The sequence below is a fragment of the Myiozetetes cayanensis genome, unplaced genomic scaffold, assembly GCF_022539395.1.
Source record: "Myiozetetes cayanensis isolate MyiCay16 unplaced genomic scaffold, myiCay2020 scf4, whole genome shotgun sequence".
NCBI lineage: Eukaryota > Metazoa > Chordata > Aves > Passeriformes > Tyrannidae > Myiozetetes > Myiozetetes cayanensis.
In genome coordinates this window covers 55,457,716-55,477,163 of record NW_026087631.1, presented here as the reverse complement: position 1 = coordinate 55,477,163, position 19,448 = coordinate 55,457,716, and the positions used below count along the sequence as shown (strand labels likewise).

Sequence of the window (19,448 nt, the reverse complement as noted above, 5' to 3'; positions counted from 1 at the left end):
TAGGTGACCCTGCATTGGCAGAGGATTGGACTAGATGAGTTCCAGAGGCCCCTTCCAACCCTAAGGGTTATGTGAAGTCAGCTTTGATGAACATGAACTAAATGGTCAGCAAAATAAACTGGTGACTGCAAAGTTATCTGCTTCACAGAATTAATTTATAATTAATTAGCCTGTTAGATGGATAAAAAGAATCGGTTGGACTGTCACATCCAGGGACGTGGTCAACATTTCAGAGCCCCAGTGGACCTCTGTGACAAGAGATATTCCTCAGGGGCCCATACTGGGCCCAGTGTTATTTAGTATCTTCATTAACAACATAGACAAGGGGATCAAGTGCATCCTCAGCAAATTCGCAGATGACACCAAGCTGAGGGGTACAGTTGCCACACCTGAAGGTTGGGATGCCATCCAGAGAGACCTAGACAAGCCTGAGAACTGGGTCCATGGGAATCTCATGAGATTTAACAAGACCAAACACAAGGTGCTGCACCTGGGTCAGGGCAACGCCCAGTATCGATACAGGCTGGGGGATGGAGGGACTGAGAGCAGCTCTGCCAACAAGGACTTGGGGGCAATGGTGAATGAGAGGTCAGACAGGAGCCAGCAACGTGTGCTTGCAGCCCAGAATGCCAAATCTGTCATGGGCTGCATCAAAAGCAGAGTGGCCAGCAGGTCTAGGGAGGTGATTCTGTCCCAATGTCCTCAGCACAGGAAGGACATTGACCTGTTGAAGTGAGTCCAGAGGAGGCCACCAAGCTGATTAGAGGGATGGAGCACCTCTCCTATGAAGAAGATTGGGATTGTTCAGCCTGGAGAAGTGAAGGCTTAGTGATGACTCTAACTGCAGCCTTCCAGTTCCTGAAGGGAGAAAGATGGAGAGAAACCTTTTACATGGGCATGTAGTGAGAGAACAAGGGGCAACGGCTTCAAACCTGAGGGACAGTAGGTTTACACTAGGTTTCAGGAAGAAATTCTGTAGTGTGAGGTTGGTGAGGCATTGAAACAGGTTGTCAGGAGAAACTGTGGGTTCCCCATCCCTGTAAGTGTCCAAGGTCAGACTGGATGGAGCCCTGAGCAACCTGTCTAGTGGAAAGTGTCCCTGCTCATGGCAGGGAGTTTGGAACTAGATCTTTAAGGTCCCTTCCAACCCAACCATTCTATGATTCTGTGATCAGAAATTTTTTTCCTCTGTTTTTATCATCTGTATTCTTTGTAGGAATATTTTGTGACACCAGATTATTCTATGACTAGTGAAGTTACACTTAAGTCTAAAAGCACTGTAACAAAGATAAGATTACTACAAGCACACTTCACATGAGGCAGTTTGTAGTGTTTGGCAACATGATAAGGAAAGAGCACCTGTTTACCATATGAGCAAAAAGTATGTTGTCAAGTATGAGCAACTGCACAAATTTAGACCAAGCCAATGACACTGCAACAGTGTCAGCTTCTAGAAACAAAGGAGAGAACACAGAAACTCACTAGGTAGAATCAAGTTCTCACGCTTTTTGCCTTACAAGAACTGACCTGTGAATCCGCAAATATACCTCCACTTAGCATTACTGCATCACTGACAATTAAAATCGCTGGAATAACAAAACTGGAAAACAGTGTTTAAAGAAATCTATTCCATACAGAAGGGGAGCAGAACTATAAGATGTTATTTCTTGAATTACAACAAAGAATTTCATCCTATTCTGCTGCGTAAAGGTACTACGAAGATTCCCTGAAAATATGTTTGCCTAGTCGGTATATTAAAAGAAAAGAAACAAACATTACATGGTTACTGAATCATTCACTAAGCATTTAAGGACACTTGTCATTCATAAGTTTATACATGCAAATGAGAAGCAAAAGTAATCAGGCAATTACCAGATAATCAACCTCATTCAAGTCAGTTATGATTTCTTAATGAGTTATTAAAACATGTACCAAAGCAAAAATAACTGAACAGGCAACTTCATTTACAAAATTTTGCTAGCTTTTCTGATCCTGCTGTCATTACAAGAAGATGTATTTGTTCCCTTAGCAGTAGATTTTACTTTCAGTTTTTCTTCCTCTTAATGACTGGTATGCTTCAAAAGCCCCTAAGGCTTCATTAACATATTCTGAATGACATGACACTAAAGAGCAGCTAGCTTTACAGTATCTAACAGACTTTCAGTATTCTAAATACTTACATCTTTCAAATGTACTCATCATCATATGTTACAGACACTATCAGTTTCCAAATACTCCTACAGAAGGTTGTTATAGATACTTAAAGGTAAGACAACACTGTGCTTACTCTACTACACGAGAGCAGCTGTAGCAATGCAAAACTGGAAATTGATACCTACCCTACTAACACTATTAGAAGAACTGTCTTATAATGTCAAGACACAAATTACTTTAAAAGCATGCAGAAGCTGCACTTACAGGAACATGAATGATTATGCAGAATGTGCTATGACACTGCATTACCTGGAGGAAAAAAATTTAAGCCTGACAAGTAATTCCCTAACTATTATCAAATTAACTAAAAGTTTCAGCCGAAGCACAGTTCATTATGGGTTACACAGCTTGTACAGAGACCTTTCAAGAAAGCACATAATAATTCCTGTAAGAACACATTACCCACTATTATTATCTGAATTTGTGATCCAGAATAGTAAGTCCCTGGGTCACCTTAATCCAGCCATTCTACTTGACAATAAAGATCTTTAATCACTTATGAAAGTGTGCCTTTAACCATCTTCTGAGGGTATCTTTTCCGAGAACTAGAGGAATGCCTATATCTAGCAATAGAGATGAAAGAAACTATAATGAATGCAGATGAGTTCTTTAATTAACAAGGTGTGATGAAAAGTTAAGCAACACCAATCTTTCATTCTGCACAGGCATTACATACACCCTGCAAATAGAACAAGAAATGCACAAGGGTAAAGAGCTTTGAGCTCAAGTTCAGTAGAGAACCTTGGTTAAGAGTTGTTTACACGAGTTATCCAGAGGGTTAGTCAGTCTGAAGAAATCCAGAACTTGTAACTTCCAGCAGGGTACTCATTTATGCAAGCAAAGTGGACTTCTAGAACTACTGGTATTTCCCATCTCAAGACTGATGTACAAAACTAAGGTTTTTTGCCTGCAGGAAGGGTGTTGGAATTGAATTCCACAGAAGCATTCCACCACATCTCTAACCAGCACTTAGTAATGAAAAACCTAACTGGAAATTCAAAATCAGCTTATCAGTATGCAGTAAGTGAGTTTTAGGCAATGGGACCAATACAGGACAAGAAAACTTTAATAACCTTTACGACACAACACTGGACCCTTCGCTTATGGACTTCAGTCAGCTTACTTACACTCAGTTTACTTACACTTTCAAAGCTGAAAGAGAAACTGAAAAGTACTTTTATTTCACATAAAAAACCTGTATCTGAAAAAAATGCTCCAGGATTCCGGGAGATTTAAATTCATGTATTAACCACATTCAAAGTGCCTTGTCAGGTTTTTACAATAACTGTGTACTATAATTGTTTCCCAAGGAAAAAGAGTTTCCTCTAGCTGCTACAGACACAGAGGTTAAATAAAAGAGGATCTAGTAGCCAACCACAAAAAGAAAATTACTGTCTTTATATGAATTGGGATATTTAGTATCTGCTGTCTTTAAGTGTTTGCAACTCCAGAAGATCCTCCTCAAGAACCTGTAGTTCCAATAGTACTTGTTACAAGTCTCATACAGGCTGCTCTGTCAAAAAATATTTTGTCTGATGATGATTCTACTTAAACATCCTATATTCTTGCACATGGGGCAGTTCTGATGCCATCAGTGACATGAGTGATGCAGCAGTAAGTAAGTAAGGGTCCAAAAAGATATTCCTGGCCCTACACAACAAAACTCCTCAGATAATCCATTATATAATAAGAGGATAAAAATGCAAACATCTTTTAAGCGAAGACTGCACATCTATGAGGTTTAGTGGCTCCTTCTCACATGTCTACGGTAGACTGGTTCTCAAGTGCAGGCTTCACCATACTCTCTCCACATTTTAAATGAGGTTTTTACATATATCCTGTGAAGTCATAAGAACACCCTGTTCATACTGTTCACTCTAGTACTCCTTAATGTTTTCTCCTAACTCGACAGCAACACCAATCACCCATATACAAAAACTAACTACAATAAAGATTTACTTTCCTAAATAGGAGGTAAATGTCTATCTTATTTTGAAAAAAATACCAAATAAACCCTACGGCACCATCAGAAACAAAAAAGAAATCCTAGGTTACCCTTATTAGTGCTTTTTATCCTGGTTTGAATTTCATGGTTTCCTATTAAAAATAAAGAGACACAAACAACAGATTATTGCCTCATTTCAAGAAGGAAAATTTATTAATTAAAAACCAAAATCATTGCTCTGCCTTTGCTCTCTCTCTTCAGCACACAAGTAGGTGAAACATCTGGACAATCAAGTTCTCCAAGCAGATCCATGTCCCTCCAGAACGGAATACAGACAGGCCACAACACTTTATAAAACAGTAACCAAAGAAGTTATTAGTGTCTGGAAAATATGGTCGAAATGAGATTCATTTCTGTTGATTTTTTGCCACAAGATTCACACTTCAAAGCAGCCTACAAGAATGTTTGAAGACAGGATGCCACCAAAAATTGCACGAACAAGGTAGGACACACTGGTCTTTACATGAGAGAATACGCTCCATTTTGACCACTTACGCATCTTACACAAAAGCTAACAACCTGCCCTGGATGCAAAAAAAAAAAAAAAAAGGAAAAAAAAAAGGCAATCTTAACACCGGATAGCATCAAAAGACTTAATAAACCATATTTCAGGTAAGTATCATATTCTCACAGAGAATCCCACAGTCTCAGAGGAAAGTATACAGCAAAAGGAACTCCAAGGGATGGAAGAATATTCTAAGAAAGGCTTTTCTACAACTTCAGTTACAACCAAAGAGTTTGATCACACTACAGTGTGAATTTGCTGTGCTTGGTCAACTCTCCACACAAAGAGGAAGTCTGGCATGCTATAAAATGCCGCATAACCTAGGAAGAAATTCCAGAATCTTGTTGCTGACATTGTCTATAATTAGACATCAATTTCAGTACAGAAACCATGAAAAAACGTGCATTCATCATCTTTGTACTCAATCAACAAGACTAGCTTTCTCGAGAAGAAATTCACACTTCTCCTAAAGTTCTGTAACTAAAATTAAGGGCAAAAGTCCACATTTTAGGGCCACATTCTCCAACAAACAAGTGGGTTTTACACAATTTCTACAAAATTATTTGCAAAGTGTACAGGTGGTACCAACATATTTTACCTTTTAATCTGGAATAAATACAATCCAAAATAGATACCAGTGTACAAGATTAGTGCCAACAAAAAAGAGCTGAAAGTCAAGAGATGTAAGAAAAGAACTTCTTTACTTTATCAGAAGGTTATGGTGAAGGCAGCCATTCTCAGTCTCAAGCAATGACTTCTACAGGGTTCAGGTCTGTACCTCTTCCATATTAAACTTTTTATAATGAAAGCAGATCATGTTTTGAAGATTATTTATCCTTTTATTACTGGGTGAGATACCAAATTAACAAAAAAAGGTTAATTTAAATATGACATTTTCTTCTTGGATCCAACTCTAAATCCCATTAAATGAACATCTGCTCATTAACTTTTAGCTGGAAGATGAAGTTAAAACAGCAAGGTTTCTCTTCTTTTGGTGTTCTCAGGAAACTTCTAATTAGGTAAATACAAGTTCTTTATGTCTTCTGGATGATATTTAGGATTACCTGATACTTTCATAAAAAAAGAAAAAAGCATGTCAAAATATAAAGCTGCACTGAAATCCTCAGAAGCATAGAAAGACTCATCCATCTCTGTGCTGATTAGATGAGAGGGGTCAAGTACCTCCTGTATGATGTTATGGGCTTCTATAGCACAGGCAACTGAAGTTCAGCAACAGTGGTGCCAGTGAGAGCAAATGACTATCTGCAGCTTGCAAGGACACATGTAATGAAGAACTGGTTATTATCAAGCTTCCACAATGAACAACAAAAATCTAAAAAAAATCCCCAAAGCCAAAGCCAAAAAAACATTAAGCAAGTATGTTTTTACGTAATTTTACAGTTAAATCATTAGGAATAGAGATTCAGTTATTAGCTTTTAAAGAAGAGAATCCTCTGATAACTTCTATCAATATTATTGATATCAACATCTGATCATATTCCATTACAGGAAATCCTCATCATGTAGTGTCAGTGTAGGCCTTGTATCAGGCAAGTTCTGCATCTAAGGGTTTGTAGAGTCCTTTCTAATACAAAAAAAACCCAGCTCATTTTCCAAGAGCTTCCATATTAGTTTTAAAAGTACATATACCAAACTGTCCTAACTAAATTACATGGATGTGTGACTCTCAGGCACATGGTGTGACTCTTGGGGATGTGCTGTGCATGGCTAAGAGTTGGACTCAATGATCCTGGTGGGTCCCTTCCAACTCAGCATATTCTGTGAATAAATATATATGCCATAAAATCTAGCCCTAAAGTTGGCTGTAATTTCTTAGAGGTTATGTGATGTTTTTCCAGGTTCCTAATACTTAAGTCATACATGCAAAACAGTACAAAGTATTCTGTTTTGACACATACTTTGACCCCCTTTTTTCTTCAGTTTGTTTAAGTGCTTTGAATAACAAATATAATCACACCAAGGAACAGTCAAGTGCATTAGTAGGTTTCCATTAATATTTTCACAGTAAGATGGTTTTAGTAAACAACTTCTGCAATCATATAAAAAACCTCACTCACAGGGCTACTAAACCTAATGCCAGATAAGTTCTAAGTATACACTATGAATGTGTCAAGAATTTTAGTATGCAATTTGATCACATCTGCCCTGAAGACTCCAGATAACTAGTTGCTCTAGCAGGAGGAGAGTTATCAGCTTCAAAGAAAGGTAATCACTTCCTTTCTAAGACTTCTTCACACTATTTCTCTAAAATATAAAACTTAACTGCTCCAGCTGAAGATTTCTCACCCCAGATTTCTGCCTGAAGCAGATGGGATTTGGACAGCTTAAGCTGAAAATGTTTACATCTTCCAAATAAAATAAAGCTGTAAAGAGTCTGTGTTAAGAAACTCAGTTGTTCTATGAATAGGTTTAGCACTCCCATTCTTGAGGGATATCTCCAGAAGTAATATTTTTCCATCCTTCTGGAAATTCATCCAAGTTTTAAGTATTAAGAAGCCTTTAAAAATGCAGTTTACAAAGCCAAAGCTTGGAACCTTAAACTCACACAAGATTCTATCCACTACTCACGTGTCAGCCCAGGTCACTAGAAGCTAAAGATGTCTTGTCTAATAAAGGCACACCCTATTGTCAGATTTTTAACTGTGTGTTTATCACAAGGATGCTCTCATGCAAAAATAAAGGTTCTTCACTCCTCCTACCTCTCTAATGTTTCAGTTAAATTTTACAGAAACAAAACCATAAACACTTGGGCATTACAGCATGGGTCTGAGAAACTACACTGAACAGTCAACTTGCACTGCTAAGTAACACGGTGCATACTACCACATTTTTCTGTGCCTAAAAGCAGAGCTAAATTTCTTCTACTGAAGCAGGCCTGACTTGCAGCAACTTTCACCACCAGTATATAATTAGCTTCCATACTCTCAGTTTCACCTGCTGACTTCAGTCTCCCATTGAGCTGGTTTTGGCTGGGGTAGAGTTAACTGTCTTCACAGTGGCAGGTATGGGGCTGTCTTTTGGATTTGGGTTGACAATATAGATATGGTTTTTGTTATTGCTGAGCAGTGCTTGCACAGAGCCGAGGCCTTTTCTGCTTTTCATACTGCCACACTGGCAAAGAAGTTGGGGTGCATGGGATGCTGGGAGGAGACAGAGCCAGTAGAGGTGACCCAAATTGACCGAGGATATTACAGACCAATGACATCATGCTCAGTATATAAAGCCAGAGGGAAGAAGGAAGAAGGGGGAGGTTTGGAGTGATGGCATTTATCTTCACAAGTAACTGTTGTGTGATGGGGCCCTGCTCTCCTGGAGATGGCTGAACACCTGCCTGCCCATGGGAAGCAGCGAATTAATTCTTTATTTCTCCTTGCCTGCATGCATGACTTTTGCTTTCCCTATTAAACTGTCTTTATCTCAACCCACAAGTTTTATAGCTTTTCTCCTTCCAATTCTCTCTCCAATCCTGCTGGTGGGGAAGTGACTGAGAGCTGCACAGTACTTTCATCTCCAGCTGGGGTTAAATCACAATGCCCATGAAACAGGTTAGGAGTGCTCTCCTCACCAACAAGATTAATGACCTCAAAAGCCGTTTCAGTTCACTGCCTTTTACATATTTTGACAAAGAAACATTTGGGGTCCAACGTCATTTTTTCCCCCAGCTCTGGTAAGCACCATGGAAAAGACACTGAGATGATGTTGTTGTGTTGGGGTTTTTTTGTTTGTTTGTTTTTTTTAACAACAGCCATTTACAAGTTTTCATTGAATTCGAATTCTAGCAGGTGGGATGGGGTGATGAAAGAAGCCAACACAAGACATTAGCTTTACCTTCCACAAACAATAGATATTGCTGAAATACAAAATTGCACGTGTTTAGTTTTGTGCAAAACACGAGAAGGTATTAATACCCCTTAAGCTCTCTGTTAAGTTTTCAAATTTAAACTTCAATGTATTTTTACTGTTCCACTTTTCCATCATTGTAACTGAAAACCAGAAACACCGCAATAACTATAATTTCATCCTATAGAAATATGCTCTGGTAGGTCAAAATGCCAAGATATCTCCTTCACTTTCTTGAATAAACTGAGAACTTCTACTCCCATCAAGAGCAGCTTCATAGCTCTTCCAGTTAGGAGAGAAAGTATGTTGCTGGAAGTCAGCTTGTCTTACCTTGCTTTTCTGAATTTCTCTTAAGAACCTCCACACAATGCACTGTAATTTACCAGTTTACTAAGAGTTAACAAATAACATTGAAAAAGCACTAGATGTGGACAGTCTGTGGTGGAGCAAGGTTAGAATATGTTTTACTCCAGTATAAGGAAATATTTGTGGCCCTCCAAGAAAGTCCTTCCAGACAATGATCCACCTTCTTCAAGAAAAAAAGCAAGAGACACCACTGCAGGTGATGCAGGTTTTAATATTCAGCAGACTTCTCTGGCTAACTGCAGGCTAGGTTACTGCACCACACTAAAGAACTATACATACATTACTATTCCCTTTCCTCAGAAAGTTCTACCTCAATCTATGGAATTACTTGACTTCTGCAGCTGATAGACAGTTATTCAGCTCCGCAGAAATGTGGATCCCAGAGAGTCCAGGATGTCCTCACAGACCAGACCATGTTATACAGTAATACTATCTGACTCAATCCTCACTTCCACATGTGAACTGCAGTAAAAGTTAAAAAACAGACACCAGCTTATTCAATAATGTAGTGTTTTTCCTGGCTTTTACAAGAAAAAAAGAAAAAATAAACCACAACGGTAGTACAAAATACTACATTAATCACAACACTATGTTTTGTCCAGTAATTTTAGGGTATTTTAACCCTTAAGAACACGTATGTGATGTATTGCCCACTTATGTTCTTGCATATGTGTTCGAAGATCAGACAACAGCAAATCACAGTATGCTACATAAACTACATTAACTGGACACGGGTACTTCTAAAGAACTGCAAAGTAATGGCTTCAGCCCAAATTGTTAGTTGACGCTGTTCTCTACTGCATGCTAAGAGCATGATGATGCCAAAATTCAGTCCATAAACGGTGACTCACTTAGGTTCCTACATCCTATAACCTCACATTCCTCCCATTTTTAGAATGTCATTACTTAGTCTTCCCACCACCTGCAAGATCCAAGTACTTCTAGAGAGCCTACAGTAAGCAGTATGCAGTAGTAAACTCACGATTCTACTAGCAGACTGTACAGATTTAACCATGCTGAGTGTTAATTAAATAAGAAAAGAGCTTGGCCCAGATAATATTTTTTACAACACATGCTGTAATCTCCAGGTTTTTTTAAGTTTCCACCTCAATATATTGCTTTCTGTTCACCTCACATTTAACTGAAGTGCCCTTTTTTATTTCAATTTATTTTATCACAGCCCTGAGACGCTCAAAGTTGTTTACAGTTTCCTTTGCTCACATCAGTTTTACTTGTGCAAGAGCAACCCTTCTGACCTTTTTTCTACTTACAAGCGCCATGGAAACAGAAAAGCAACCCATGATCAACAAGGAAGCTTCAGAATTAATTATGGTAATTGCAAGAAAATGGGGAGTGAAACTATAAAAAAGAACTCCCTAACTCTTCACTGAACATAATCCCAGCTGTGTCCTAAATCAAATATACATTAAGTACTACACTCACAAACGCTGTACATGTAGGAAATTTCGCTGTTGCATTTTCTTAAGCAAGACATCTGTTAACTAAAATGTTCACACTAATTGGTCTGGTCACTTTCAGACTACATAGAAAAGTACATCTCATTACAGGCTCATCTTCCCTGTTTCTCGAGTAAAGCTAGTGTCTCACACCAACCGCTGCACTCAAAGAGATGTGCCAGTACACATCACACAACTTCAAGACTAGTGTTCCTTGATTGAGTCCCTTCCAAAAACATGCAATTGTCCTGAGTGTTCTTTACAGACCTGTCCTCCAACACCATCCTCACCCTCCCTAACTTTTAGAACACAAAAATCTAGTCGTTTGCTACTGGATTCACAACCTAGGCTTAGCATCCAGCTGCTAACGCTTGCCTCTTGGTCAAGATTCAAATTTCTGTCTCCTAAGTTTTTTCCTTTTATTTTTAAAGATACACACTTTATCTCTTTTGAGGTAGAAATCCCAGAAAGCCCTGTATTACTCAGCTCAGGCGAGCACTACAACACTCATCTGTTGTATGAAAATGCATTTCAAGAGTCACTTTCCCAGTGACACATCCGGTGCCTTTCGGGTCAGAGAATAGCTGAGCCTCACTTTCACAACTCTAGCACTGAGCACTCAGATTACGTAACGCAGCTTCAAAGGTTACACCCTTCAGCAACAAAGGTACAGCCGCAGGCGACCCATTCGGAACAAACTGTATCCAGTACCGGAGGGCAGCGGAAGTACCAGCTCACAGGACGCTTCCAGCCAGTCACCCCTGCCAAGCTGGGCTGCCCCGCTCGGGATGAAGCGCCTCTCCGGACCCCCAGCAGCCTCTCCGATCCCGCCCGGGACACACCGGAGCTCACCAGCCGAGGACACCCGCGGATCCCGACTCGTGCCCGCGCAACTAACCCCACGCCGCCGCCTCTCCCCGCCCCGCGCGGCCCGGGCGGCGTTTTTCCTGGAAACCGCTCGCGGTCCGCCCGCTTCCCGCCCTGCCCGGCCGAGGCTGCGGCGCGGCGGGACACACCGGGAGGCCGCAGCTCTCTCCCCCCCGCATCCCGCCGGCCACCCTGTCACTTGGGCAGGATGAAGGCGGGGGCCGGGGGAGGAGCCTCCAGCCGCTCAGGTGGGAAAATAAACACACAAAGGGCCCTCGCTGGGACACGGAGAGGGGATTCACTCCCTCGCGTTTTTACTCCCTCGGGGAGAAAAGGGAGGCGCGGGGTCCCGGAGGAGCTTGTCGGGTGGACTCCCGCTCCCCGCCTTTCCCCCAGGCCCAGGAGTAAACAAAAGCGGGAGCCACAGGACGGCACACGGGTGGAGACGGGGAGCCCCTGGCAGAGCCGGGCCCGGGACAAGCGGTGACCGCTGGGGGTCCGCTCGGGCACGGTAGCTCCCGCCTCACCTGCTTGCCCCTGTAGAAGAGGCGCTGGCGGTCGGGGCTCACGCGGAAGGTCTCCTGGATCTTCTCCCGCAGGCACTCGATCTTGGTGAGGCGGCTCAGGTCGTCGATGGTCTGGGTCTCGGTGCCGTCGATGGTGCGGACCTGGATCCACATGGTGCCCTCCCGCCCGGCCGCGGGCACGGCAGCGGGGCCCGGGGCAGGGTGAGCGCCCGCGGCGTGGGACTGCAGGGGAGGGCTCCGGGCTCTGCCCCGCTCTTTGTTCGGCTCGGCGGGGCAGGAATTTCAAACCCCGTTGAACGGGCGCGACCCTCCCGCCGCAGTCCGGGCCGCCGGCCCCGCTCGGCGGGGCACGGGAGAGAGAGCTGCGCGGCTCCCGCGGCGCTGCCCGATCCCGGCGGGGCGGCGCGGGCGGCGGCGGGCAGAGCTGCAGGCGGCGGCGGGCAGAGCTGCAGGCGGCGGCGGGCAGAGCTACGGGCGGGCGGTGGGAGCCATGGCCCGGCCCGGCACTGTTTACCGGGAGCGCCGCCGCGCTCACATGGAGGTCACGGCGCCAACGCCGCTCTCGCGAGAGCCGCCGGCCGCGGCCGCGCGGAGACAGCACGGCGGGGCGGGGGCGGGGGGCGCGAGGCGGGCGCGCGGCACCGCCACGCCCCCACCCGCCGCGCGCGCTCCGGACCGCGGTCCCCGCGCCGCGCGCAGCCCCGCCCCCACAGTCCCGCGCGAGGCCTGCGGGGGGAGGGGCTGGCACGCGCGCTGCGCGGGGAGCGGCGGTGGGGTCGATCCGGTGGAGCCCCGAGGGAGCCCTGAGGGAGCGGCGGGCTCTGCGCTCACGGGCGGCCGGGCCTCAGAGCCGCCGAGCATCTATGGGCAACCCCAGCAGCGTGTCCGCCGGAGAAACCTGGGCACCCGCGTTTCCGATGACGTAAAGCCTTGTTCCAGCCAGATGCAGCTCTACCCCAAAGATACAGACCGACCCTGCCTGCGGCTGTGTCGTTACATAGATGGAAATACGGGGCGAGGCCAAAGGAGGCAAGCCTCGTTTATACTGCGAATCTGGCGTGGGTTTGCCTTCATGTCCAGACGAATCTGGAACTTATGTGGCTGTTACTGGGCCAGTCCTGGTACAGGTGCTTGGTCGCTCCCTCACAGGAGGATGGAGAACAGAGTAAGAAGGGTAAAAGGAAATAACAATCTAAACAAAAAGAATGTAATAGGTAAAACCAAAAACTGTGCACACAAGCAAAGCAAAATAAGAAACTCATTCAACACTTCAGATTGGCAGACAGATGTGCATTTAGCCATTTCCAAGAAAGCAAGAGTTTTGACATGTGGTTAAATTTCCTTAGGAAGAAAAGCACCATAACTCCTAAATTCCCATACTACCTCCTTCTTGCCCCAGCTCTCATTGCTGAGCATCACATTGAGTTACTTGAGCATTTAAGTTGCACTAATAAATCTCAGCCTAACAATGTAAGGGGACATTCTGGCACATATAGAAATTAACGATTCAGTTCATTATCTCCAGCTGTACGCTCCATGAGTTGTAGGAATGGCCTCAAAACACTATTTCCCATTGCCCCAACAGTTGGTATTGTAACTCTACTTAGAAGGCCCTTACAGTTAGTTCTCATTGAATGTATGACCCCGCTATCAAAAATCTGTTGTTTCATTCCCTGGTTTTACTGAAACTAGATGTTGGGGAGCGCAGCTGGTTCTGGGCTCTCAGCTGAAATCCTGAAGATGGAACTTCTTACACCTGGCAGAGGGTTAACCACGGACAGTAGGACTGTAACACAGAGTGGGTTTCCTGTTAGGAATGTCAGCCTATGGTGTTGGGACATGTGGCTGTGTGACCAATCATGAGTTGTTATGAAGTGGTAAACCAACGCTTCGTGTACATGTGTCACCCAGAACTGTATAAAGGTAGCTACACTGTTGCAATAAAAAGCTGCTGGTATCCTGAAACCCATGTAGTTTCCTGCCTCGACCGCGGCAGCTAGAGTGTTTGCTGGGGATGCCTTGTTATTTTTCCATGGTCACCTTTACTCACTGACAAAAATCCTCCAATGTAGTAATTTTTACATCTTCTGATTGACCCTTCTTACTTATAAATAGCACATGGATTCAGGACAAAGAGGAGGGGAAAGCCCCTTCAGATCCCAAGCCCCTTGACTAATTGCTCTTCTCTCGCCATCTCTATTACCATTCTCTTTTCTTCCACAGTAAAAAGGTATTCCGTATAGCTTGCATATCCCCTCAGCTAGGGTTATGAGTCAGCATGATAGTTTCCAAAAACTTCCTTCAAGATTCTCATGGTAGAAACCAACAGATCATTTACAGTTCAAGAAATCTGAAGTGTAAAAGGGACATGTATAAAAAACTGGCAGACTCTCTGTTCCCATTCTTTGACTGAAAGGTGACTGTATCACCTGTAGGGCTGGGAATGTCCTTGAGTCTGGTCCACAATAGAACTAAAATCCTCATCACTTCCCATATACTCTTTATTTTGATACAGATCCTCTTTGTTGATCCCTGCCTCAGCGTTACGTGCAGTGGAAAGCAGGGAACTAACATTCACACATCTTCTGTTTCCTCCCCTCCACAACATATACAATCCCTTGCTGTTTTTCCTTCTCAATACATACACTTGCATATCTCCTCCCATTTTACACTGGTTTCTGAATATCCGTCTATTACTGTCATAAAAGCACAAACATAAAAAACTCCTCATCCCATTTACCAAGTCAGCAACAAAACAAGGTAATAGATTGCAAAAGCACGTTTTTCTTATCCTCCAATTTATAAGGTGGCTGCCATTGATTACACTATCACTTCATTTTATCTTTAGTCGTCAGATTTCCCCTCCAAACTTCTTCCAGTTTTTCAGAATACAGTTAGGAGGGCTACAGGTAGAAATTGTTTGATCCTGTATTTAATAATATTTAACTTACCCAATTTCTTTACCCTTAGGTCTCGACTTCCAATAGTTACACTTCTCCAGTCCCACTGATCTATTAAGGCCCTCTGCCAAGCATTCTTTTGTGACTTACATGGAGACCGACACCTATAAACCTACATTTTAGAAATTCTTGATTTTTTTTTTTCCAGGGAAGAAAGGAAATATGATACTCACCAGTTCAGGAATTCATCCCCTGTCTCTCCAGCACAAATACCTCAGGAACATTGCACCTCTAAGTTGTCTGATGCCCCAGTGCTGGAGAGGATTTTCTGGAGTCCCTGATCAAACTAGTCAGTGTGCGCTGGAGTCCTGTCCAACTTGATTCTGTTGCCAGGTGTCATGGGTTTCTGCAGCTGGGTTTTGGTAGTGGAGGAGGGGCTACAGGGTTGGCTTCTGTTAAAAGCTGTTAGAAGCTTCCCCTGTCTGGTGGAGCCAATGCCAGCCGGCTTCAAGGTGGGCTTCCTGCTTCTGGCCAATGCCGAGCCAACCAGGAGTGATAACATTTAAGAACAGAAGGTTGTGGCACAGAAAGAATTCCAGCTAGGGCAGAGCTGAGTGAGAACATGAGAACAACAATGTAGACACCAAGGTCAGTGCAGAAGGAGAGGCAGGAGGTGCTCCAGGCACCAGAGCTGAGGCCCTGCAGCCTGTGGTGCAGCCCATGGTGGAGCAGCTGTGCCCCTGCAGCCCATGGGGGACCATCGGGGTGCAGAGACCCTCCTGCAGCCCATGGAGGAGCCTGTGCTGGAGCAGGTAGATGCATGGAGGCTATGACCCCATGGGAGGCCCATGATGGAGCAGGGTCCTGCCGGAGACCTGCAGCCCTTGGAGAGGTAAGCCCACACTGGATCAGATGTTTCCTGGGTAGGACTTGTGGCTCCTGTGGGGGACCCACACTGATACAGCTCATTCATGAATGACTGCACCCCATGGAGGAGTGACCTACGGGACAGCAGTTTGGGCAGAACTGCTGCCCGAGGGATGGACTCACACCGGAGAGGTCCATCAAGGACTCTCTCCCGTGGGAGGGATCCCATGGGAGCAGGGAAGGACTCCTCTCCCTGAGCAGCAGCAGAAACAACTGACTGTAACCCCCATTCCTCATCCCCCTGCACCACTGATGGGGAGGAGGGAGAACATGGAAGGAAGGAGGAGTGGGGGGAAGGTGTTTTTAAGACTGTTTTGTTTCTCACTCTTTGGCCCTTACCCTGTTAGTAATAAATTTAAGTACTATCCCTGCTTTGAGTCTGTTTTGCCTGTGAAGGTAATCAGTAAGTGACCTCTCCCAGCTCTTATCTCAACTCATGAATCCTTAGCTGTTTTTTTTTTTTTTTCCTTTCTCCTCTGTCCAGTTGCAGAGGGAGAGTGACAGAGTGGCTTTATTGGGTACCTCCATCTGGCCAGGGTCAATCCACTACACCAGGGCAGCAAGCTTTTATGGGTGTCCCGAGTCACCAGAGATTGTCCCAAATACAGGTTCTTTCAACCTGTTGTACAAGACAGAGTGAAGATATTTGTTAGTTCATGTCTCTGCAGAAATAGGTACTAGCTTTGTGGATTTAACACCTGTAAACTGGTGTGAAAATCATTTGTGTTCCTGTGTAAGACTGTTTAGTGATAGATAAAACATCCCTATGTTATCATCACCATTTTGGTCACAAATCAAAAACATATCACCATACCAGCTAACATGAAGAAAATTCACTCCATACCAGCAAAAAATGAATGCTGGTAAAGACTAATGTATCCAATACACGGCTTGCTAGAAACCAGAAAATGTGATCATCAATGCCTTTGGGGGGAATTCTGAGGAGATTTAACATCTAAGACTTTGGCAGCTTGATTAAAATATAGATTTACAAGATGTAGATGACACCTACATAACTTTGTGATTTTTTTTTTGTAGCAGTTTTTGTATATCACAGATAGGGTGTTGAGTTAGGGGAAGAAACAGATCACAACCAAGAGTTATTAGAACACTGTCTATTAGTTAAACTGTTATTATTAACTGCAGATAATTGAACTGCAGGTGCAGTTACGGCCTCACACAGCACACACAGTCACAGTCACCCGAATGGAATAGCAGCAGAGAGGCCAATCCCAGAAGTTCACTCAGGAACAGAGACTCATGCCCACACTCTCCAGGGGGTTCCAGGCAGTTGTGCACAGTTGCACAAGGGTTCCTCGTTCCAGCAGCTGTGATCACATGTACTGCCCTGTAATCTGTGCCCACTTACAGCAGCTGCTGCCTTCTTGGACGTGGTGTGGGTTACATGGCCCGTGGTAGGTGCCAGTGTGTGCTGGAGGACATGCGCAGGTTCAGCAGCTCCTTGGTACCACAAGCTTACCAGGTTTTGATCCCAGACCACTGTGAGTTCCTGGGAGGCTTTCAGATGCTTTTTCCCAGCATGTAGTTTTCCTCCATTTGTCTTGCTGTTGGCTGATACCTATTTCTTGTTACACACACAGAAGCACCAATTTTTTGATATGGAGAAAGAAAATGAAACAGGAGTTATCCCACTATATCTGGAAATATATTGTCTAACTGGGGTAGTAAAGAAAAAGGCAGTCATGATGGTGGCACAGGAGTTATTGACTAGAAAAAGCAGTTTGCTGTGGAGTGATTATAGCTGATCTGTTTCATATTGTGCTCTATGGACTGGAGACTAGAATATAAAGCAAAAAGAAAGTGTGTAAAAATTCTCAAATGGGAGTCTGAAAGAGTAGATGAAAAGGAGCAGTTATTGAGGAGGTTAGAGGAAAAGAAAGCTAACTATTTAGAAAGCGATAATGTTCTCTTTGGGATATGGTGGTGCTGATGAGAAAATTAGGTAGGTAATGCTGAAGGACAAATTGACAGAGTAGGACATTATGTATGATGGACTGGGGTAACAATAGCAGAAGAATTACTAGAATTACAACAGCGAGGAAAGGACTCAAGAGTATGATCAAGTAAAATATGGGATGGGAGTAGTGAGCAAAATGCAAAGATCTAATTGAAGACAAACTCAAGAAATTACTGACAAAAAAACATAGAGTTGCATAGAAAAGGAAAATTTGACATGATATTTTTATAAGATAATTCTAATTTTCTTAGAGGAAGACTATAGAACAAGAGTGAGTAATTAAATAAAAGTTAAATAAATTGAGAATGACACACTGATAAGCAAGATTTTGTTTTGAAATTAAGAGAGTTTTCATGATGAAATGTTCAAAAGCAAACCATGATGCAAATTGGGTGGGTTTTTCAAGATAAAACAGTTAAAGGTTTAAAATTATGGGATGAAAAATGGAAACTATTAGAACAGGTCTATTTGCATCTGTAGGAATTTTCATAGTTTTCATGAGTAGGTTGCTTTAGCATGTAAATAAAGATAATTATTTTCTTGAGATAATGTACGTACTTTGAAATGCTGCCTGAATTCTGGAGATTGTCTTATATATTTTATGTTTGTCAGCAGGAAAAATCTTGCTGTAATGACCTTAATGTGGATGAAGTCATGGGGATAGCAGAAGCCAGCAATTAGCTTGACAAAGAGACAAATATGCAGGACATGTGAGCAGGGGGTGGAAGAATGGAAGCATATTACCAAGCAAAGAAAGCAAAGAAGTCATCAGAAGAGGGAAATGTGTGCCTCTCAGTTTCAAGGAGGAACTGTGGAAAGTGACCAACAAGCCAAGAAGGAAAAGACAGGAAATTTTTTTTTTTATATTTTTCTAGACAATCTTTTAATACTTGAAGGCAATGTAATAACATATGTGGATGTTTCATTATTGTCAAATGTGATGTGTCTTCCAGGGAAGAGGAAGAGAAAAAAAAAATTAAAAATGTTCATCAACTGAACTGAGCAGAATTGTGTCCCTAACTCCCACAAAGTCACTGTGACTATTCCAGTGTAAACATGGAAAGAAGGGAGAAAATCAGTATGGTGAGTTCATTACCCTAATTTAAACTTAAAGAAGAGACCAAAAGCAAATGCAATACAGTAGTTGCAGATTACACAGCAAGTGTGCATGAGAATGGTATTCTATATGTAGAGCTGACTGTGCAATCCATCCTCTTAGGGGAGTTGTGAAAGACAGCAAAGTTATGACAGTAAGAGTTCATAACATAAAAAAAAATATTTCTATTTGATTATAATAGAAACAGAACTGCTAACCACTCTGTCTCATTAAAGATGATATATGTAGCAATGTTTCTTCTGCCAGAAGGGTTGAGACAGAAGTTGTTAGCACGAGTGTGGGCTCTGTGACAGCTGGAATGAGAAGAGGCTTACCCTAAGCTAGGTAAGAGTTAAAGGCAACAGAACACTGAGTGTTTTTCCCTGATTATAACTAAGAAAAGTCTATTCTTATTTACAGTGAAGAGTCCCTGTCCCTGAGGACCATGCAACCTGAAACATGTGCTGCCTGTTAAAGTGCATTGCACCTGTTCATGGAGTGGTGTATTTAAACCTCAGTGAAATAAATGAAGCCTTAAATTTACTTTATATAGTCTGTATTTATATAAGTGTGTACAATTTCTATTGTGAAAAAGGTAAAAAGTAAAAAAGTAAATGCAAGGATAGTACATCATTCTAATAATCCCCTACTAGAAATAAGTAAAAAATACACAGTTTTTCCACATAACTCTGCTGATTCTAGCAAAATCACTTTAATATTTATCTCAGTATATGCTTTTGTCTGG

At 42.9% G+C, this 19,448-nt stretch overlaps 1 protein-coding gene across 2 annotated transcripts in view; it reads right to left on the bottom strand.

Annotated features, from left to right (window-relative positions):
- UHRF2 (ubiquitin like with PHD and ring finger domains 2) overlaps positions 1-12,231 on the bottom strand; it is an 81,856-nt gene extending 69,625 nt beyond the window's left edge. Inside the window, exon 1 of one of the 2 annotated variants that reach the window (XM_050328716.1) lies at positions 11,803-12,231. In XM_050328716.1, coding sequence (XP_050184673.1) covers positions 11,803-11,955 — 153 coding nt within the window. In that variant the 5' untranslated portion in view covers positions 11,956-12,231. The remainder of the gene's footprint in view (positions 1-11,802) is intronic. The other variant, XM_050328717.1, reaches the window with a different exon arrangement.
- Between the last annotated feature and the right edge of the window lie 7,217 nt (positions 12,232-19,448).